At 44.8% G+C, this 23,564-nt stretch overlaps 1 protein-coding gene across 4 annotated transcripts in view; it reads left to right on the top strand.

Annotated features, from left to right (window-relative positions):
- LOC124126622 (TELO2-interacting protein 1 homolog) overlaps window positions 1-23,564 on the top strand; it is a 112,481-nt gene that overhangs the window by 62,972 nt on the left and 25,945 nt on the right. For all 4 annotated transcript variants that reach the window (XM_048393197.1, XM_048393199.1, XM_048393195.1 and 1 more), the window contains 7 exons: window positions 858-1,193; window positions 2,481-2,646; window positions 3,394-3,498; window positions 7,286-7,531; window positions 9,460-9,565; window positions 10,793-10,875; window positions 12,960-13,075. In XM_048393197.1, the coding sequence (XP_048249154.1) occupies window positions 858-1,193; window positions 2,481-2,646; window positions 3,394-3,498; window positions 7,286-7,531; window positions 9,460-9,565; window positions 10,793-10,875; window positions 12,960-13,075 (1,158 nt within the window). The remainder of the gene's footprint in view (window positions 1-857; window positions 1,194-2,480; window positions 2,647-3,393; window positions 3,499-7,285; window positions 7,532-9,459; window positions 9,566-10,792; window positions 10,876-12,959; window positions 13,076-23,564) is intronic.

The following is a 23,564-nucleotide window of genomic DNA, read 5'->3' as shown; positions in this document are numbered from 1 at the left end:
ATACAACACTGTAACAGCAAAACAACACTAACAGCATAACAACACTGTAACAGCAATGCAACACTGTAACAGCAAAACAACACTGTAACAGCAATGCAACACTGTAACAGCAAAACAACACTGTAACAGCAAAACAACACTGTAACAACTTAACACTGTAACAGCATACCAATACTGCAGGGATGTGAAATCTCAATGGAAACACGGAAAATCACGTTTTTCACAGTAGTCCTCGGAAAAATTCATCTTCCTCGTAAAGAGATTATAACAAAGACACTCAGGAAAACACTGCATGTTGTTACTGGTGGTATAAGGGGCAACATGGCCCACGGTGCTGACATCGTCATGCTGCAGATTGGGGGTTCTACATCCCAGATTCACGCCAATTAGGATGCTTGTCATGTCTCCATCACACCTCCCACATTACATTGACACATCCTAACATCCTAACATTCTTTTCAATGTTAAATACCCAAGAAGATCCAGGGTAGAATAGGTCTTCAGCAACCCATGCTTGCCATAAAAGGCAACTATGCTTGTCATAAGAGACAACTAGCAGGATCGGGTGGTCAGGCTTGCTGACTTGGTTGAGGCATGTCATTGTATCCCAAGTGCAGGGATCGATGCTCATGATGTCAATCATTGGATTGTTCTGGTCCAGACCCGATTATTTACAGACCACCATCTTATAGCTGGAATACTGCTGAGTGCGGCTTAAACAACAAACAAACAAACAAATCCATGTTAAACCAACTCAAGGGTAGCGGAACTGGTGTGAGTTTGACAGGCAAGTTATGATGAGTTTCACAAGACTGTGTACAAAGCCACGTGTGTGTTCTCCATCCTCTCCCTACCAGGATGCTGGTGGAGGAGTACCTGTCCCCAGCCAACTTCAACCTCCAGACAGTGACGGAACCTGATCCGTCCCCGCTCAGCATCCTGCACCCCCCACCAGCCGCCTCCCCCACCACCGCCTCCCCCACCACAGTGGTCAGCCTCAACCAGAACATCTGCCAGGTCTGTCTGTACATGGAAGGCGTGGCCCGCTTCGCCTCCGTCCTGGCCCCACGCTTTCGACCCCTCCTGATGCTGGTGCTATACCCGCTGCTGGACAAGCTCGGGGACGACAACTCCTTGATCAGCAGCACCGCCTACAGCGTCCTTGTGGCTTTGTGTCAGGCTTGTGAATACAGGTAATTTTATATTCTTGTAGATCTATGTCAAGGTGTAGATCTATGTCAAGGTGCAGATCTGTGTCAAGGTGTAGATCTGTGTCAAGGTGTAGATCTATGTCAAGGTGTAGATCTATGTCAAGTTGTAGATCTGTGTCAACTTGTAGATATGTGTCAAGGTGTACATCTATGTCAAGGTGTAGATGTATGTCAAGGTGTAGATCTGTGTCAAGGTGTAGATCTGTGTCAAGGTGTAGATCTGTGTCAAGGTGTAGATCTATGTCAAGGTGTAGATCTGTGTCAAGTTGTAGATCTATGTCAAGGTGTAGATCTATGTCAAGGTGTAGATCTGTGTCAAGGTGTAGATCTGTGTCAAGGTGTAGATCTATGTCAAGGTGTAGATCTGTGTCAAGGTGTAGATCTATGTATGATTGTAGATCTATGTCAAGGTGTAGATCTATGTCAAGTTGTAGATCTATGTCAAGGTGTAGATCTGTGTCAAGTTGCAGGTCTGTGTCAAGGTGTAGATCTATGTCAAGGTGTAGATCTATGTCAAGGTGTAGATCTGTGTCAAGGTGTAGATCTATGTCAAGGTGTAGATCTATGTCAAGGTGTAGATCTATGTCAAGTTGTAGATCTATGTCAAGGTGTAGATCTATGTCAATGTGTAGGTCTGTGTCAAGGTGTAGATCTATGTCAGGTTGTAGATCTATGTCAAGGTGTAGATCTATGTCAAGGTGTAGATCTATGTCAAGGTGTAGATCTGTGTCAAGATGTAGATCTGTGTCAAGGTGTAGATCTATGTCAAGGTGTCGATCCAGTAGAGGATATTTTATGCCACTCGTGAAACTATCTCTTTCCCCAGACATTCAATGAGAAAAACATAATATTTCACTCGACACATAGAATATCCTATTTATGATGAGAAATTCACAGTTTATAACAAAACAGTTTCAAGAGAATTACAAATGGCAAGTAGTGATATTAACTCCATAAATGACGACCTGTCAGTATTCTGCCTTGTAAATGTGGAAATAACGTCAAATGACGTCAACAGTTTGTGTACGTGCAAGACACTTACGATTTAAGGAGACGATTTGAGGGGAGGTAACTCTTGTATGACAATAGTTCCGTCAAAGTTTTATGTTCACTGCAATGAAAATGTCACTTTTCTCAAATTTGGAAAAATCAGTCTTCTCACTCTAAGTATGTCAAACATTTGGATATTCTGAGTGTATCTAAAGGGCTGTACTGTGTCCTAGTCGAGTCTGGAGGTACATGTCCTAGTTGGTTTTCTGTAATCTGCAGGTCCCTAGATGAAATGATTCGCCACAATGCAGATTATTTGATGAACGCAATCTCTCTGCGTCTGCGCCACCTGGAGGCCAACTTGCGCTGTCCGACGGTGCTCCGTGTCATGTTGCAGTACAGTGAGGCTGACATCCTGCCTCTGGTGGACGACACGGTGCAAGAGGTTGGTGTCCATCTCTTGTCCATCTGCACAGATAGAATTTGAATGAAAGTCTTCAGCAGTATGTTTGTTTGTTTGTTTGTGTATATCCCATGGCTTGTAAATAATAATGCCTGACCAGACAATCCATGAGATATTATGAGCACTGCCCAACCCTGTTGCCAGGCAATCAACCATCACTGCGTGGCCACCTGATCCACGATCCCACTGCTGCGGACCTCTCTTTACCCTGGTCTGCATAGGGTCATTCAGTTCTGGTTACTTGAGCCAACAGAAGAGTTGTCTGAACAATGACAGGAATAGGTTCTGACACTGTTATCACGCAAGGGATTATAACAGTGTTAGAACTTGATAACAGTGTTAGAAGCTACTTGATAACGGTGTGGACCTAATTGGGATAAAGAAGTTGTTCATCCATCTATCTTATCCTTGCTTAATGACAGGGGCTGTCAGGTAGCCTAGTGGTTAAAGTGTCGCTCGCCGCGCCAAAGACACAGGTCCGATTCCCCACATGGGTACAATGTGCAAAGCACATTTCTGGTTTCCCCGCCTTGATATTGCTGGAATATAGCTAAAAGTGGCGTAAAACTATACTCACTCTCTCACTCGCTTAATGAAATTACAGACTGGCTAAGTTGTCCACAAGTCAGGATTTTCTTGTTCGGATGCTCTATAGTTGATATACATCTTGATTTACAGCTCGTTTTGTCCTTTCTGCAGACACTCTGATGTTCGTTGTCTTGTTTGCAGATTCTGAGTTGCCTTGACGACCATTACATTGAGGAAGCAGCCATTTTTGTGAAGGTGCTTCATGAACTCGTGAAGGCCATCAACAGATGGTTTCCATGGAAACAGGTAATTGTCCACCTAGGTATATTATTATAAATTTCTTCTATGAAATATGCAGTGCCGTTCTTAGTACTGTAACTGTTGTAAGTCTTTGTTGGAGAGAGTGATTGTTGGAGAGAGTGATCTTAACACTGCATCTGTCGTAAGTCTTTGTTGGAGAGAGTGATTGTTGGAGAGAGTGATCTTTACACTGCGTCTGTCGTAAGTCTTTGTTGGACAGAGTGATCTTAACACTGCGTCTGTTGTAAGTCTTTGTTGGACAGAGTGATCTTAACACTGCGTCTGTTGTAAGTCTTTGTTGGAAAGAGTGATTGTTGGAGAGAGTGATTGTTGGAGAGAGTGATCTTAACACTGCATCTGTCGTAAGTCTTTGTTGGACAGAGGGATTGTTGTGGAGAGTGATCTTTACACTGCGTCTGTCGTAAGTCTTTGTTGAAGAGAGTGATTGTTGGACAGAGTGATCTTAACACTGCATCTGTCGTAAGTCTTTGTTGGACAGAGTGATTGTTGGAGAGAGTGATCTTAACACTGCGTCTGTCGTAAGTCTTTGTTGGACAGAGTGATTGTTGGACAGAAAGATCTTTACACTGCATCTGTCGTAAGTCTTTGTTGGAAAGAGTGATTGTTGGAGAGAGTGATCTTTACACTGCGTCTGTCGTAAGTCTTTGTTGGAAAGAGTGATTGTTGGAGAGAGTGATCTTTACACTGCATCTGTCGTAAGTCTTTGTTGGACAGAGTGATTGTTGGACAGAGTGATCTTTACACTGTGTCTGTCGTAAGTCTTTGTTGGAAAGAGTGATTGTTGTAGAGAGTGATTGTTGGACAGAGTGATCTTTACACTGTGTCTGTCGTAAGTCTTTGTTGGACAGAGTGATTGTTGGAGAGAGTGATCTTTACACTGCGTCTGTCGTAAGTCTTTGTTGGAAAGAGTGATTGTTGGAGAGAGTGATTGTTGGAGAGAGTGATCTTTACACTGCGTCTGTCGTAAGTCTTTGTTGGAAAGAGTGATTGTTGGAGAGAGTGATCTTTACACTGCATCTGTCGTAAGTCTTTGTTGGAAAGAGTGATTGTTGGACAGAGTGATTGTTGGAGAGAGTGATCTTTACACTGCGTCTGTCGTAAGTCTTTGTTGGAAAGAGTGATTGTTGGAGAGAGTGATCTTTACACTGCGTCTGTCGTAAGTCTTTGTTGGACAGAGTGATCTTAACACTGCGTCTGTTGTAAGTCTTTGTTGGACAGAGTGATCTTAACACTGCGTCTGTTGTAAGTCTTTGTTGGAAAGAGTGATTGTTGGAGAGAGTGATCTTTACACTGCGTCTGTCGTAAGTCTTTGTTGGAAAGAGTGATTGTTGGAGAGAGTGATCTTTACACTGCATCTGTCGTAAGTCTTTGTTGGACAGAGTGATTGTTGGACAGAGTGATCTTTACACTGTGTCTGTCGTAAGTCTTTGTTGGACAGAGTGATTGTTGGAGAGAGTGATCTTTACACTGCGTCTGTCGTAAGTCTTTGTTGGAAAGAGTGATTGTTGGAGAGAGTGATTGTTGGAGAGAGTGATCTTAACACTGCGTCTTTCGTAAGTCTTTGTTGGACAGAGTGATCTTTACACTGCATCTGTCGTAAGTCTTTGTTGGAAAGAGTGATTGTTGTAGAGAGTGATTGTTGGAGAGAGTGATATTAACACTGCGTCTGTCGTAAGTCTTTGTTGGACAGAGTGATTGTTGGAGAGAGTGATCTTAACACTGCGTCTGTTGTAAGTCTTTGTTGGACAGAGTGATCTTTACACTGCGTCTGTCGTAAGTCTTTGTTGGAAAGAGTGATTGTTGGAGAGAGTGATTGTTGGAGAGAGTGATCTTAACACTGCATCTGTCGTAAGTCTTTGTTGGACAGAGGGATTGTTGTGGAGAGTGATCTTTACACTGCATCTGTCGTAAGTCTTTGTTGAAGAGAGTGATTGTTGGACAGAGTGATCTTAACACTGCATCTGTCGTAAGTCTTTGTTGGACAGAGTGATTGTTGGAGAGAGTGATCTTAACACTGCGTCTGTCGTAAGTCTTTGTTGGACAGAGTGATTGTTGGACAGAAAGATCTTTACACTGCGTCTGTCGTAAGTCTTTGTTGGACAGAGTGATTGTTGGACAGAGTGATCTTTACACTGCGTCTGTCGTAAGTCTTTGTTGGACAGAGTGATTGTTGGACAGAGTGATCTTTACACTGCGTCTGTCGTAAGTCTTTGTTGGAAAGAGTGATTGTTGGAGAGAGTGATTGTTGGAGAGAGTGATCTTAACACTGCGTCTTTCGTAAGTCTTTGTTGGACAGAGTGATCTTTACACTGCGTCTGTCGTAAGTCTTTGTTGGAAAGAGTGATTGTTAGAGAGTGATTGTTGGAGAGAGTGATCTTAACACTGCGTCTGTCGTAAGTCTTTGTTGGACAGAGTGATTGTTGGACAGAGTGATCTTAACACTGCGTCTGTCGTAAGTCTTTGTTGGACAGAGTGATTGTTGGACAGAATGATCTTTACACTGCGTCTGTCGTAAGTCTTTGTTGGACAGAGTGATTGTTGGACAGAGTGATCTTTACACTGCGTCTGTTGTAAGTCTTTGTTGGACAGAGTGATTGTTGGACAGAGTGATTGTTGGACAGAGTGATCTTTGCACTGCGTCTGTCGTAAGTCTTTGTTGGAAAGAGTGATTGTTGGAAAGAGTGATTGTTGGAGAGAGTGATCTTAACACTGCGTCTTTCGTAAGTCTTTGTTGGACAGAGTGATCTTTACACTGCGTCTGTCGTAAGTCTTTGTTGGAAAGAGTGATTGTTGGAGAGAGTGATTGTTGGAGAGAGTGATCTTAACACTGCGTCTGTCGTAAGTCTTTGTTGAACAGAGTGATTGTTGGAGAGAGTGATCTTAACACTGCGTCTGTCGTAAGTCTTTGTTGGACAGAGTGATTGTTGGACAGAGTGATTGTTGGAGAGAGTGATCTTAACACTGCATCTGTCATAAGTCTTTGTTGGAAAGAGTGATTGTTGGAGAGAGTGATTGTTGGAGAGAGTGATCTTAACACTGCGTCTTTCGTAAGTCTTTGTTGGACAGAGTGATCTTTACACTGCGTCTGTCGTAAGTCTTTGTTGGAAAGAGTGATCGTTGGACAGAGTGATTGTTGGAGAGAGTGATCTTAACACTGCATCTGTCATAAGTCTTTGTTGGAGAGAGTGATTGTTGGAGAGAGTGATCTTTACACTGCATCTGTCGTAAGTCTTTGTTGGACAGAGTGATTGTTGGACAGAGTGATCTTAACACTGCGTCTGTCGTAAGTCTTTGTTGGACAGAGTGATCTTTACACTGCGTCTGTTGTAAGTCTTTGTTGGAAAGAGTGATTGTTGGAGAGAGTGATTGTTGGAGAGAGTGATCTTAACACTGCGTCTGTCGTAAGTCTTTGTTGGAGAGAGTGATTGTTGGAGAGAGTGATCTTTACACTGCATCTGTCGTAAGTCTTTGTTGGACAGAGTGATTGTTGGACAGAGTGATTGTTGGAGAGAGTGATCTTAACACTGCATCTGTCATAAGTCTTTGTTGGAGAGAGTGATTGTTGGAGAGAGTGATCTTTACACTGCATCTGTCGTAAGTCTTTGTTGGACAGAGTGATTGTTGGACAGAGTGATCTTTACACTATGTGTGTCATAAGTCTTTAGCACTGCTGCTGGGAACATAGCAGCAACTGTAAAAACAAAAACAAACATAATGTATTAAATGATAAGTTGCATTTAGAGACAGCATCATTTCATTGTCATATTTCCAGAAAGCAGCCCAACACACAGTGCCGACGGACCCCGACCCAGATGACCAAGAAGTCAACCATCCACCACAACAGTCTACCAGCGACAGCATCCGAGACTTCTTCCTTGACTACCACAGACAGAGGGTGATTGCCGACTGTGACGTGAGGGAGGAGGAGTATGCTGATGTGGCTGCAGACAACGTTGATGATGTAGAGAAAGAGGAGGCAGACATTGATCTCCCCAAACATGTTTCAGCTGTGAAGGAGGTGAGTGGGCGTGTCAGCATCTGGGGATGTTTCTGCTGTGAAGGAGGTGAGTGGGCGTGTCAGCATCTGGGGATGTTTCTGCTGTGAAGGAGGAGAGTGGGCGTGTCAGCATCTGGAGATGTTTCAGCTGTGAAGGAGGTGAGTGGGCGTGTCAGCATCTGGGGATGTTTCTGCTGTGAAGGAGGAGAGTGGGCGTGTCAGCATCTGGAGATGTTTCAGCTGTGAAGGAGGTGAGTGGGCGTGTCAGCATCGGGGGATGTTCAGCTGTGAAGGAGGTGAGTGGGCGTTTCAGCATCTGGGGATGTTTCAGCTGTGGAGGAGGTGAGTGGACGTGTCAGCATCTGGGGATGTTTCAGCTGTGAAGGAGGTGAGTGGGCGTGTCAGCATCTGGGGATGTTTCAGCTGTGAAGGAGGTGAGTGGGCGTGTCAGCATCTGGGGCTGTTTCAGCTGTGAAGGAGGTGAGTGGGCGTGTCAGCATCTGGGGATGTTTCAGCTGTGAAGGAGGTGAGTGGGCGTGTCAGCATCGGGGGATGTTTCAGCTGTGAAGGAGGTGAGTGGGCGTGTCAGGATCTGGGGATGTTTCAGCTGTGAAGGAGGTGAGTGGGCGTGTCAGCATCTGGGGATGTTTCAGCTGTGAAGGAGGTGAGTGGGCGTTTCAGCATCTGGGGATGTTTCAATTGTGGAGGAGGTGAGTGGGCGTGTCAGCATCTGGGGATGTTTCAGCTGTGAAGGAGGTGAGTGGGCGTGTCAGCATCTGGGGATGTTTCAGCTGTGGAGGAGGTGAGTGGGCATGTCAGCATCTGGGGATGTTTCTGCTGTGAAGGAGGTGAGTGGCGTGTCAGCATCTGGGGATGTTTCTGCTGTGAAGGAGGTGAGTGGGCGTGTCAGCATCTAGGGATGTTTCTGCTGTGAAGGAGGTGAGTGGGCGTGTCAGCATCTGGGGATGTTTCAGCTGTGAATGGGCGTGTCAGCATCTGGGGATGTTTCAGCTGTGAATGGGCGTGTCAGCATCTGGAGATGTTTCAGCTGTGAAGGAGGTGAGTGGGCGTGTCAGCATCTGGGGATGTTTCAGCAGATGTATGTATCATGTATGTATTGTTTATGTATCATGTATGTATTGTGTATGTATCATGTATGTATCATTGATGTATCGTTGCTGTATTGTGTATCATGTATGTATTGTATATGTATCGTGTATGTATCATGTATGTATCATGTATGTATTGTATATGTATCGTGTATGTATCATGTATGTATCATTGATGTATCGTTGCTGTATTGTGCTTCATATATGTATTGTATATGTATTGTGTATGTATCATGTATGTATCATGTATGTTTCGTTGCTGTATTGTGTATCATGTATGTATTGTATATGTATCATGTATGTATCGTGTATGTATCATGTATGTATCATGTATGTATTGTTGCTGTATTGTGTATCATGTATGTATTGTTCATGTATCATGTATGTATTGTATATGTATCGTGTATGTATCGTGTATGTATCATGTATGTATTGTGTATGTATCATGTATGTATTGTTTATGTATCATGTATGTATTGTATATGTATCGTGTATGTATCGTGTATGTATCATGTATGTATTGTGTATGTATCAAAGATGTATCAGTGATGTATCCTGTATGTATTGTTTATGTATCATGTATGTATTGTGTATGTATCATGTATGTATCATTGATGTATCGTTGCTCTATTGTGTATCATGTATGTATTGTGTATGTATCATGTATGTATCATTGATTTATCATTGCTGTATTGTGAATCATGTATGTATTGTGTATGTATCATGTATGTATTGTATATGTATCGTGTATGTATCGTGTATTATCATGTATGTATCGTGTATGTATCGTGTATGTATCATGTATGTATCGTGTATTTATCGTGTACGTGTAATCACCAGGTGCTGCAGCGGACCAAGCACCTGCTTGCCTCCTCTGCCCCACGGTTGCGGCTGCTGGTGTTGGATGTCATCAGTCAGGCTGTCATCGCACTGCGTGACTGGAGAAGTAAGTCAGTCTTACAATCAGTTGAAACACTAATAGAAGGCTGTCATCTCACTGCTTGACTGGAGAAGTAAGTCAGTCTTACAATCAGTTGAAACACTAATACAAGGCTGTCGTCTCACTGCGTGACTGGAGAAGTAAGTCAGTCTTACAATCAGTTGAAACACAAATACAAGGCTGTCGTCTCACTGCGTGACTGGAGAAGTAATAGTCAGTTGGCCAGGGGTGAAAAACAAGATTTTCGTTCCCACATTTTCCTGTATACCTTAAACCTTTTCTATTGCATAAAGGAGGTATCTGTACACAATTTTCATTGGGTAGTAAGCTTGCAAGTGTGTGCAGGAATTTTCAGGGGGTCAAAATTGCATAAATTGACAAAATTGGTCGTAACATTTTTATTAAGTCATTAAACTATCCAAATTATGTCTTTGATTACAGGAAATATGTTCAATTATCTGAATTTGGCACACATTTTGTTTCACTTAACTGTTATTCTTATTCTCAGTGGAAACATTGGTAAAAATCATGTTTTTTTACTTCATTTTCAAATTTTGTGAGTAGTTAAAACACTAATTCCATTGAGTTGTGACAATAAAACCACTCTGGGTATTAAAATCTGCCTTAACCATTGTACTATCCTATACAAAAAACAAAATGAAAATATATTACATAGGGGTTGAGATATTGTATACAGTGTTACCCCACCCCCTCAAAAACAACTTTGACGAAAATTGCTTATTGACATATGGTTGTAGATGATTTTGCTGTAGTGGATGAGTGGGATAATTGCAACAATGCCTAAAAACACCAAAATTGTAAACTCATAAAGAAAAAATATGAATTTCAAGACGGCCGCCATTTTTACCTGTTTTCAAAATCAAGATCTTACATAGTTCTTCAACATGGTCATGTAATATATCATATGAAAGCCTTTTTACATTGTCTTTTTAATGATTACCTTATTCACTGACTTCTGTGGTAATCTTATCCCCAAATAATACAACAAATGATACACTAATACAAGACTGTCGTCGCACTGCGTGACTGGAGAAGTAAGTCAGTCTTACAATCAGTTGAAACACAATCAGTCGTACAAACACTTAAACTAATACTTTCTTCCGCAGACAGGGGACATTCTGTTTTAAAGTATTTTTGCATTGATCACATTTTTTCCTGATATCATTGAGGGGGTAGTGAATGAGTGAGTAAGTATATATTTCTGTTTATCAGATGAACTTCTGCCTCTGGTGCACCAGCTGTGGCAGCCCTTCTCACTCCGGTTCACAGATGGGGAAAAGCTAGTCACTATCAAGGTAGGCCATCAAGACAGAGGGTTAGGTGAAAGTGTTGTTCAAGGCCATCTAGACACAGGGTCAGGTGAAAGTGTTGTTCCAGGCCATCAAGACAGAGGGTTAGGTGAAAGTGTTGTTCCAGGCCATCCAGACACAGGGTCAGGTGACAGTGTTGTTCCAGGCCATCCAGACATAGGGTCAGGTGACAGTGTTGTTCTTCCAGGCCATCCAGACACAGGGTCAGGTGAAAGTGTTGTTCCAGGCCATCTAGACACAGGGTCAGGTGAAAGTGTTGTTCCAGGCCATCTAGACATAGGGTCAGGTGACAGTGTTGTTCCAGGCCATCCAGACATAGGGTCAGGTGACAGTGTTGTTCTACCAGGCCATCCAGACACAGGGTCAGGTGACAGTGTTGTTCCAGGCCATCCAGACACAGGGTCAGGTGACAGTGTTGTTCTACCAGGCCATCCAGACACAGTGTCAGGTGACAGTGTTGTTCCAGGCCATCTAGACACAGGGTCAGGTGAAAGTGTTGTTCCAGGCCATCCAGACACAGGGTCAGGTGAAAGTGTTGTTCCAGGCCATCCAGACACAGGGTCAGGTGAAAGTGTTGTTCTTCCAGGCCATCCAGACACAGGGTCAGGTGAAAGTGTTGTTCCAGGCCATCCAGACACAGGGTCAGGTGAAAGTGTTGTTCCAGGCCATCCAGACAGAGGGTCAGGTGAAAGTGTTGTTCCAGGCCATCTAGACACAGGGTCAGGCGAAAGTGTTGTTCCAGGCCATCTAGACATAGGGTCAGGTGACAGTGTTGTTCCAAGCAATCCAGACATAGGGTCAGGTGACAGTGTTGTTCCAGGCCATCTAGACATAGAGTCAGGTGAAAGTGTTGTTCCAGGCCATCTAGACATAGGGTCAGGTGACAGTGTTGTTCCAGGCCATCCAGACACAGGGTCAGGTGAAAGTGTTGTTCCAGGCCATCCAGACACAGGGTCAGGTGACAGTGTTGTTCCAGGCCATCTAGACATAGGGTCAGGTGAAAGTGTTGCTCCAGGCCATCTAGACATAGGGTCAGGTGAAAGTGTTGTTCCAGGCCATCCAGACACAGGGTCAGGTGAAAGTGTTGTTCCAGGCCATCTAGACACAGGGTCAGGTGAAAGTGTTGTTCCAGGCCATCTAGACACAGGGTCAGGTGAAAGTGTTGTTCCAGGCCATCTTGACACAGGGTCAGGTGAAAGTGTTGTTCCAGGCCATCTAGACATAGTGTCAGGTGAAAGTGTTGTTCCAGGCCATCTAGACACAGGTTCAGGTGACAGTGTTGTTCCAGGCCATCTAGACATAGTGTCAGGTGAAAGTGTTGCTCCAGGCCATCTAGACATAGGGTCAGGTGAAAGTGTTGTTCCAGGCCATCCAGACACAGGGTCAGGTGAAAGTGTTGTTCCAGGCCATCTAGACACAGGGTCAGGTGAAAGTGTTGTTCCAGGCCATCTAGACACAGGGTCAGGTGAAAGTGTTGTTCCAGGCCATCTTGACACAGGGTCAGGTGAAAGTGTTGTTCCAGGCCATCTAGACATAGTGTCAGGTGAAAGTGTTGTTCCAGGCCATCTAGACACAGGTTCAGGTGACAGTGTTGTTCCAGGCCATCTAGACATAGTGTCAGGTGAAAGTGTTGTTCCAGGCCATCCAGACACAGGGTCAGGTGAAAGTGTTGTTCCAGGCCATCTAGACACAGGGTCAGGTGAAAGTGTTGTTCCAGGCCATCTAGACACAGGGTCAGGTGAAAGTGTTGTTCCAGGCCATCTTGACACAGGGTCAGGTGAAAGTGTTGTTCCAGGCCATCTAGACATAGTGTCAGGTGAAAGTGTTGTTCCAGGCCATCTAGACACAGGTTCAGGTGACAGTGTTGTTCCAGGCCATCTAGACATAGTGTCAGGTGAAAGTGTTGTTCCAGGCCATCCAGACACAGGGTCAGGTGAAAGTGTTGTTCCAGGCCATCTAGACACAGGGTCAGGTGACAGTGTTGTTCCAGGCCATCTAGACACAGGCTCACCTGAAAGTTGTTCCAGGCCATCCAGACACAAGGTCAGGTGAAAGTGTTGTTGTTTCAGGCTATCCAGACGCTGGCCACCATGTGTAAATGCTGTGAAGACTTCCTCAGACAACGAATTGCCAAGGATGTCGTGCCCAAACTAGTGTCCTTCCTCACCACCCAGGAGAAGATCAGGTAGGACAGTATGTTGTCATCATGTAGGCATTGTGTTGATAATATGTTGACAATATGTTGACAATACATTGACAATATGCGGGCATTGTGTTGATAATATGTTGACTATACATTGACAGTATGCGGGTATTGTGTTGATAATATTTTGACAATATGTTGACAATACATTGACAATATGTAGGCATTGTGTTGATAATATGTTGACATTATGTTGATAATACATTGACAACATGCAGGCATTGTGATGATAATATTTGGACAATATGTTGACAATATGTGGGCATTGTGTTGATAATATTTGGACAATATGTGGGCAATGTATTGACAATATAGGGACAATATGTAGACCATGTGTTGATAATATGTGGACAGTACTTGGACAGTGTGTTGACACGTTGACAAAATGTGTCATTGTGTTGACAGTAGTAGACAATATGAGGACAATACTAGTGGACAGGCTAAGTTTCTAATCAGCCAATCAGCATCAAGGGCTTTCAGCAAAGCATTCGATGTAACAGATCTAGCTGTTTTCTCAAAAATGAATGCAAATAATCTGTTTGTAATGGTGGGTAATGTGACCACCTATGGGTGGCTTTAATAGTGTGGGACATTTTCTGATTGTAAAAAGATGCGAGGGGAGTTTGGTTGAGTAGATCGCTACAATATGTTGACAACATGTAGACAGTGTTTTGAAACTGTAGTCATATATATATTCAAGTTTCTGCAATGTTTCTACCTGAGAGGCTAATACATATATGTTGATCAAGGGGAAGTATGAAGTCATATATGTATCCATTCATTCAATGCTGACCTGAAGAAACTCACTATAAGCCGTGGCCCATCCATGTTTGCTACTTCCCCAAACTGAGTATGTTTAGGCCACTCCCACTGCTTGACTTCTGTTTACTGATTGGCTGACAGAGTGGTGAAGTGCTTATTGGCTGACAGAGTGGGTACGACTTGGGTTGCATTATTGTGCTGACAGAGTGGGAACGACTTGGGTTGCATTATTGTGCTGACAGAGTGGGAAGACTTGGGTTGCATTATTGTGCTGACAGAGTGGGAAGACTTGGGTTGCATTAATGTGCTGACAGAGTGGGAAGACTTGGGTTGCATTATTGTGCTGACAGAGTGGGAAGACTTGGGTTGCATTATTGTGCTGACAGAGTGGGTACGACTTGGGTTGCATTATTGTGCTGACAGAGTGGGTACGACTTGGGTTGCATTATTGTGCTGACAGAGTGGGTACGACTTGGGTTGCATTATTGTGCTGACAGAGTGGGAAGACTTGGGTTGCATTATTGTGCTGACAGAGTGGGAAGACTTGGGTTGCATTATTGTGCTGACAGAGTGGGTACGACTTGGGTTGCATTATTGTGCTGACAGAGTGGGTACGACTTGGGTTGCATTATTGTGCTGACAGTGGGTACGACTTGGGTTGCATTATTGTGCTGACAGAGTGGGAAGACTTGGGTTGCATTACTGTGCTGACAGAGTGGGAAGACTTGGGTTGCATTATTGTGCTGACAGAGTGGGAAGACTTGGGTTGCATTACTGTGCTGACAGAGTGGGAAGACTTGGGTTGCATTATTGTGCTGACAGAGTGGGAAGATTTGGGTTGCATTATTGTGCTGACAGAGTGGGAAGACTTGGGTTGCATTACTGTGCTGACAGAGTGGGAAGACTTGGGTTGCATTATTGTGCTGACAGAGTGGGAAGACTTGGGTTGCATTATTGTGCTGACAGAGTGGGTACGACTTGGGTTGCATTATTGTGCTGACAGAGTGGGAAGACTTGGGTTGCATTATTGTGCTGACAGAGTGGGTACGACTTGGGTTGCATTATTGTGCTGACAGAGTGGGAAGACTTGGGTTGCATTACTGTGCTGACAGAGTGGGAAGACTTGGGTTGCATTACTGTGCTGACAGAGTGGGAAGACTTGGGTTGCATTATTGGGCTGAACGTCATCACTGCTTGTGTTTATCTCAGCAGTCTGTGAAGTTATTTGTTGGGTGTAGGAACATTAAAACCGACATGCACACTTTGCACATATGAGCAATGCGATTTATACAGTGTGCACATTGTTTGTTATGTTTCTACCTTGATTGTTAAGCAATGGATGTTAAAGATGTAATATTGCTCAGTGAAGTATCTGTAGAGACTGCATATGAATACAATGTACAGTAAACTAGGGTTATAACCAACTGAAAGGGACCACTCATTTTAGTTCATTATAAGTATTTATTCAGCATTTATCATCCAAAACTGGCTCCCACAGGAGATATCTCTTGCTTGAGATCAAGCGATATCTACATTGTTGATATCGCTGCAATGAAATTGCATCACAATATTTTGCAGACCATTGTGACGTCATTGGTTACAATGACGTCACAATCAAATGACATCACTAATAGCTCTGCTACTGAGGCTGTTAGCAGTACTTTTTACACTTAAGACACTGCCTATTACTGTCTACAAACTGAAAAAGTTGGAAGAATGATGTTGGATGATAAATAAAATCTCACACTCGTGTCTTTTTTAATCAAATATATCAACACGAGTTGATAAAAGTGGAAAAGCTCCTCAGCGTGCTCCCGAGTTACCTCCCTTGTCTTCGCTCTTCTCTCTCTCATTATTTTGTACTCGCCTCGTGGTGTTCGGAAATAAAACCTCTCGCAACCGAAAAGCCTCTCCATCTTGTGTCCCAATCGTCAGTGGCCTAAGAGTGTCCGTCAAACCTTACTGGCGTGGTGGTTCCCACACCTGACATTCGGTTGGATCGTGCAAAACACTCAAAGTATCACAATCGCTTCACAGCAGACGATCGGTCAGTATTGCTTTTACTGGATAGCACAAGGTACACCCTCATCATGGCTAATACTGCGAGAGCACCTAAACAGTGGTGTTTAACCAAACACGAGACAGTTAATTCATTTGAGAACTGGCGTCAAAATCTTTTGTATACATTGTCACTAGATCGGAACTTTGCTCCATTCCTAGCGACAGGTGCTACATGGCTCAAGAAAACCGCCCATGCTCCCTTGCGTGGATTTACGGATGATAATGAGGAGGTTCCCGTCGCGTTGCGACGAACAGCTCTACAAAAGGTCAGTGCCCTGGAACTTATGCTTGGACAAGTAGCCAATTATTGCCCCGTTATCTCAAGGAACACTATGGTGAAGAATTCTACATCCATTGGTCAGATCTGGCAAGTTATCAGACTCCATTATGGATTTCAGTCTACCGGAGCTCACTTCATAGACTTTTCTGACATGAAGCTTGACCCTGAGGAACGCCCAGAAGATTTATATCAGCGCCTCATGGCCTTTATTGAGGACAATCTCTTGCGTCGGGAGGGTGCTATTACGCACCATGGAGTGATAATCAACGAGGACAAGGAACTTTCTCCCACTTTAGAGAACTTTGTTATACTCACATGGCTACGATTGATTCACCCTGAATTGCCAAGACTGGTCAAGCAAAGATATGGAACCGAACTACGCTCATGGACCTTAGCTTCCATCAAACCGGAAGTCTCGCAGACACTTTCATCTCTCCTAGATGAAATACGTACAGGGGATGACGTGAAGATTATGAGGGCTGCAGCGTTCTCAGATGGCAACCGAAGATCTCCATTTACCAACAGACCTCCAAAGACCTCCCCCCAACGCCCAAACAAGATGTGCCCTCTGTGCAGTCAAGCTGGTCGTATAGACATACGCCACTTCCTCAGTGTGTGCCCACACCTACCAGAACGGGAGAGGAAATACATGACGAAGGCTCGACAGATATCGCACATTTTGGACATAAACGACAATGACAATGAGGAGACAGAGGATGTTTTCACCATCGAGCCCCCAACATTATCTAAGTCTAACCTCTCAGCACTTAGGATCCAGGTCCGCCAATCTCCATATATTGATGTTTTCCACCATCATCATGGTGTCCGCCTCACACTCGACTCTGGAGCAACCGGCAACATGATTCGCCTGTCAGCCGCAATACGTCTAGAGGCTAAGATTACCAAGTCATCACAGTCAGCCCATCAAGCAGATGGATCCTCACCCCTAGAAGTCGTTGGAGAGACCTGCATGACATTTGCGCGCGTTGACAAACAGTTTTTGTTCGAAAGCTTGGTGGTTAAGGACCTCGATGTCGATGTCATTGCAGGAACCCCCTTCCTTGAGTGCAATGATGTGTACACTCGACCAGCTAAACGACAAGTGCACGTCGGTGACAATGCTACATATACTTATGGCTCTACCGACGAACCGACCACTCGTCACACTGTGCGGCGTGCAAGCCTTATACGAGCTCCCCATGTTGCTACAGTATGGCCTGGTGAATATCTGGAGGTAAGCCTTCCCGACGACATGTACTCTCAAGATGGAACCGTGGCAGTTGAGCCACGTATCGACTCTAGACAAGTGACTACAAAAGACGACTACATGTGGCCTCCACCTAGCCTCTTAACAGGTGTCTCAGGCAGGATCCGCATCCCAAATTTGACTGATAGTCCACAGACCGTGAGACGACATGAACACTTTTGTCAAGTCAGACCAGTTGCTATCCTACCGGACAACAATGCGACAGCCCATGACCCTCCAACTTCGTGTCTTAAAACCTCAACTGTTCATCACCAGGGCGCAAACTACTCTAGCCATGTCAAGTTAGATCCTGATTCTACTATTCCCCCATTGGTAGTGGCCAGTTTCAAGTCGCTTCTTGAAGAGTATGACACTGTTTTTGACCCCCGGTTCCAGGGTTATAACGAGAAGTCCGGTCCATTCCAAGCTGTTGTGAACATGGGACCTGTACTACCGCCGCAGCGCAAAGGACGTGTTCCCCAATATTCCAGGGACAGACTTTTAGAACTACAGACAAAGTTCAACGAACTCGAAGACTTGGGTGTCTTCGTCAGACCTGAGGATGCCAATATCTGCGTAGAGTACTTAAACCCATCCTTCCTAGTCAAGAAGTCTAGCGGAGGCTTCCGGTTGGTCACTGCCTTTGCAGACGTTGGACGTTACAGTAAGCCACAACCATCCCTGATGCCTGATGTTGACTCAACGTTACGCCAAATAGCCCAATGGAGACACATCATTAGCACAGACCTCACAAATGCCTTTTACCAGATTCCACTCTCACGTGAGTCTATGAAGTACTGTGGTGTAGCGACCCCCTTCGGAGGAGTGAGAGTCTATGCCAGGTCAGCCATGGGCATGCCGGAGTCAGAAACTGCTCTTGAAGAGCTCATGTGCCGAGTGCTAGGAGAATTACTTGAAGAGGGAGTAGTTGCTAAACTTGCTGATGACTTGTACTGTGGTGGGGATACCCATGAAGAGCTCTTGCATACATGGAAGCGTGTCTTACAGGCCCTACACCGGAATGGTCTCCATCTGTCAGCCGCTAAGACTGTTATCTGTCCGTCTACGGTCATGATTCTGGGTTGGATATGGAACCGAGGCACCATTCACGCTAGCCCCCACCGAATACCGACCCTCTCGGCATGCGCTCCTCCAGAGACAACACAGGGACTTCGTTCGTTCATTGGAGCTTATAAAGTACTAGCCATCCATGTCATGTGTCATCCATGGATGTGCCACCCTCCTTTCACCGTTGGATGAAGCCTTAGCAGGTTCACAAAGCAAAGACAAAATCATATGGTCAGACGACTTGTCAACAGCCTTTGCTAAGGCCCAGGCTGCATTGAGTTCCAACCGTACTATTGTGCTTCCACGTCCGGAGGATCAGTTATGGATCGTGACCGATGGTGCTGTCAAGTCTCGTGGTGTCGGAGCAACACTTTACGTCACACGCGACAGTAGGCAACTTCTTGCAGGTTTCTTTAGTGCCAAACTTCGTGGACGCCAGGTTTCATGGCTTCCCTGTGAAATCGAAGCGCTTTCTGTTGCTGCGGCCACGAAACACTTCAGCCCCTTCATCATCCAATCTCACCACAACACATGCATTCTTACTGACAGCAAGCCTTGTGTTCAGGCATTTGAGAAATTGTGCAGGGGTGAATTCTCAGCGAGCCCACACGTATCAACTTTCCTTTCCACAGTCAGTCGATATCAGGCTACTATTCGTCACCTGGCTGGATCAGCAAATGTACCCTCAGACTTCTCAAGTCGGAACGCCCCTGATTGTACTGAGCCAACTTGTCAAATTTGCTCCTTTATCCGGAAAACTGAAGACTCGGTTGTCCGTACAATGTCAGTTCAAGAAATCATCGCCGGAGATGCTAAGTTACCCTTCACCAGCAGAGCTGCGTGGCACGACATACAATCTGACTGTCAAGATATGAGAAGGACCCATGCTCACCTGCTTCAGGGTACCAGGCCATCTAAGAAGCTCACCAACATCAAGGATGTCAAGAGGTATCTCCATTCAGTCACCATAGCTAAGGATGGATTGTTGGTTGTGCCAAGAGTTGAACCTCTAGCCCCAACTCGTGAACTCATAGCAGTACCCCGCAAAGTCCTAGATGGTTTACTCACATCCATACATATCCAGTTAGACCATCCCTCCTCCCACCAACTTAAACAGGTAGTGCACCGTTTCTTCTATGCTCTCGACATGGATAGAGCTATAGATCAAACAACGAAGAGTTGCCATCAATGCTCATCATTACAGAAGATGACCCATACCATCATAGAACAGTCAACCTCTGACCCCCCAGAATCAATAGGTACGTCGTTTGCTGCAGATGTCTTGAAGCGGTCACGACAACTCATTCTTGTCTTGCGAGAAACAGTAACCTTGTACACCAGCGCATGTCTCATCGAAAATGAGAGGGGAGATACACTACGCGATGCTCTCATCCGCCTTTGCTTTGAACTCAGACCATTAGACGGTCCAGTAGCTGTGATCAGAACAGACCCTGCCACCGGATTTGCCTCTATCATCAATGATAAGCTCCTTCACAAGCACAGAATAAATCTTGAGATAGGGAGAGTGAAGAATGTCAATAAAAACCCTGTTGCCGAAAGAGCCGTCCAAGAGCTAGAAGAAGAACTTCTTCGCCAAGATCCTTTGGGTGGCTCTGTGACAGTTCTGACGCTTTGTGTGACCCTAGCCCGGTTGAACGTTCGTATACAGGGAAGGGGCCTATCGGCCAGAGAAATGTGGACACAACGGGATCAATTCACTAACAGTCAGTTACCTATCAGCGACAGGCAGTTGATAACTGACCAACATTCCCAGCGTTCCAGTAATCACCGCCACAGCCAGAAGTCAAAAGCCCCGAAGGGAGTTCTACCCTCTAGTGCCCAGGTACAGGTTGGTGACCTGGTTTATCTTCACACAGACCGTAACAAGACTCGAGCTAGAGACCGCTACCTTGTGGTCCACTCAGATGGTTCTTGGTGCAACATTCAAAAGTTTGCCGGGAATCAGTTGAGGAGTGCTTCATACAGAGTGAAACAGTCTGAGCGCTTCACAGTACCTAATTTCATGCCGCTGACGTCAGTACGCACTCATGCAGGGGCCAATGAGGATGACGACACTGAAGGAGACAAGTCAATGGCAAGTTGCCATCAACCACCAGACCCCCCTCATATTCCTCTAATCCTTTCTAGTCCTCCAGAGAATGACCCTATACCTGAGTATCAGACTCATGAGATGCCTGCACCAGCCTGCAGTTCCCCTACTATCCAAACAAACCAAGAAGATACAGTCAGCGATATTCCCGGCCACGTCTACACCTCTGAACCCGTGACTAGTCAGTTACAGACGCAGAGGTACCCTACACGCTCACGTCATCTACCGAGCCGTTTACGTGACTACGTCCTTGACTGATATGGACAATCTGTGAGTTTATTCTCACGCGAGTCATTGTGGACTCACACAGTGTGTTGGGCAGAATAATCCCATAGACTTGAGGGCAGTCTACCCTATGACGGTCTATCCTATGCTTCATACATTTTGTTTGTCACTATTCCCATAATGTTACGTTTTCTCGTACATTATAGGCAATGTTTGTGTTACATTTAGTTCACACGGCGGTTAGTGTATGGTACCACCATTATGTCCATCTTAATTCCCAGGCAGAAAGCCCAATTCTTTACTCAGTTTCTGTTACTGGCCTTCTGGAGAAGGAAAGAAGAAGTTACGCCAATAGTGTTGGCTGGTTATTAGTGGTACGGAAGACTCCCGAGTTACCTCCCTTGTCTTCGCTCTTCTCTCTCTCATTATTTTGTACTCGCCTCGTGGTGTTCGGAAATAAAACCTCTCGCAACCGAAAAGCCTCTCCATCTTGTGTCCCAATCGTCAGTGGCCTAAGAGTGTCCGTCAAACCTTACTGGCGCTTCAAAAAAAGAAACTTGACATAGATGTAAAAACACTTTTTGCCAAATATCTAAAATAATTACATTAAATGAGAACCAAATAAGTCAAACAGAAAGATGATGTGTCTATAATTCGCGAAAACACATGCAAAGCACATAAATGTAGCGTTTGGGGATCAATTTTACAGCTTCATCCAAACGCAACCGTCTGTAAAAAACGTGCAGCACAGGATCCTGCATTTAGGCATGCAGGCCCCCCTGCTGAATGGGTTTAAAAATCCACATCAACGGCTGTTCATACAGTCCTTATAACTGCAGTAGAGGCGGTGACAGAATGCCAAGACTGAATGCAGCTCAACGGAACAACGCCATTGGGAGATTACAAGCTGGAGCAACTCAGCAAGAAGTGGCCAGGCACTTTGGCATATCCAGACAGACAATCCCCACACTGTGGACCCGATACAACAACACCAACAGAGTTGACGACAGACCAAGGTCAGGAAGACCGAGGGTGACAACCCAAGCACAAGATCGATACATCCGGCTGCAACACCTCCGAGACCGCACTACCACAGCCACATCTACAACCACACAGATCCCTGGGGTATGCAGAATATCAGATCAAACGGTACGCAACAGACTGAGGGAGGCTGGACTTTTTGCACGAAGACCTGTTCGACGTCATGTATTGACCCCACGTCATCTGGCGGACCGTCTGCTTTGGTGCCAAGAGGGTTAGATGGGCACGTGCAAGGTGGAGAAATGTACTGTTTACTGACGAGTCCTGTTTCCTACTCACACGTGCTGATGGGCGCGCATGTGTCTACAGACGTCGGGGTGAACGTTACGCCCCCAACTGTGTGCAGCAGGTTGTCCCATTTGGCGGTGGGAGTGTCATGGTATGGGCCGGAATTCATCACGGGGGTAGGACGCCTCTCGTGCATGTGGCAGGTGCATTGACAGGTTTGCGTTACAGAGACTTGATCCTACAGCCTTACGTTCTTCCTCACGTCAACGTTCATGGCGGACAGTTCCAGCAGGACAACGCTTGACCGCATATTGCACGTGTTTGTCAGGACTTCATACAGCACAACAACATCCAGACATTACCTTGGCCAGCCCGGTCACCAGATTTGTCCCCGATTGAGCATCTGTGGGACGAGTTGGATCGACACGTTCGCAGAAGGAATCCACCGCCCCAAACACTCCCGGCGCTTCTTGATGCACTTCAGCATGAATGGCAGCACATCCAACAGCGTGTTATTGACAACTTGATTGCATCTATGGGTCGTCGGTGTCAAGCGGTGATTGATGCACGTGGTGGGCACAACCGACACTGACATTTTCTGTACCCCTGTGACATTAACTGTATCGTGTACGTGTGTCTGTCTAGGTGACACGATTAATGTTTTGAACATTGTGTACATTGATCTTCAAACAGTGTTTCAATTATTGTTTCTGTGTCCTATTTTGAAATAATCGCATTATATTACATTTTGAAAGTCAGTGTCAAGTTTCCTTTTTTGTAGAGTATATTTGATATCAAAAGAGACTCGGGTGAGATTCTCTATATACAACAGATGACAAGGATGAAAATAACAGTATGTTGTATTTGTCAGTTTGCAATAAGCATGTTCATTATAAATGTAGTTTTCTGTATGAGTTAAGGGAAAATCATAACCATTATATCATTATCATATTGCAGCAAATCACTTGCAGCTATTTGTGTCAACGGAAACACCTCACAAAGCATTATTGGGAACGTTAGTCAATAATTGATTGAGGAAGAATGCATTGCATCCTGCTGGCTTACCGCATTTGCATATTTATCGATTGTGATACCAAGTTTGGCGGATTGGTTTATCAGATCAAAAACACTATCCATTATGTGATAAATGATATAGACAATACCCAAATAGTCACAAATGATTTAAGCACTCAAATTAGCTGCTGTCAAAGCTGGACATAAACGACTCATGTGAAGTTCCTTTCTCTCAATAACCTCATCAGTTGTTAATATCATTTAATTTATTATGAAAACATTTCTCCCATTTTGTAGAAATGAGGACATTAGTGTCTCTCGGACTAATTGTGTTTAACATGTTTATCAGGGCTGCCACCTGAGCCCGACGCTTTAAATCATCAAGTTTTTAATGTATTTAGACTCTGCCTCACTTCCAAAAGATAAATCAGTCAAT

The sequence above is a fragment of the Haliotis rufescens genome, unplaced genomic scaffold, assembly GCF_023055435.1.
Source record: "Haliotis rufescens isolate VD_foot unplaced genomic scaffold, xgHalRufe1.0.p SCAF_117, whole genome shotgun sequence".
Classification (NCBI taxonomy): Eukaryota; Metazoa; Mollusca; class Gastropoda; order Lepetellida; family Haliotidae; genus Haliotis; species Haliotis rufescens.
The sequence above is the reverse complement of the archived record's forward strand: the minus strand, read 5'-3'. Positions and strand labels throughout refer to the sequence as shown.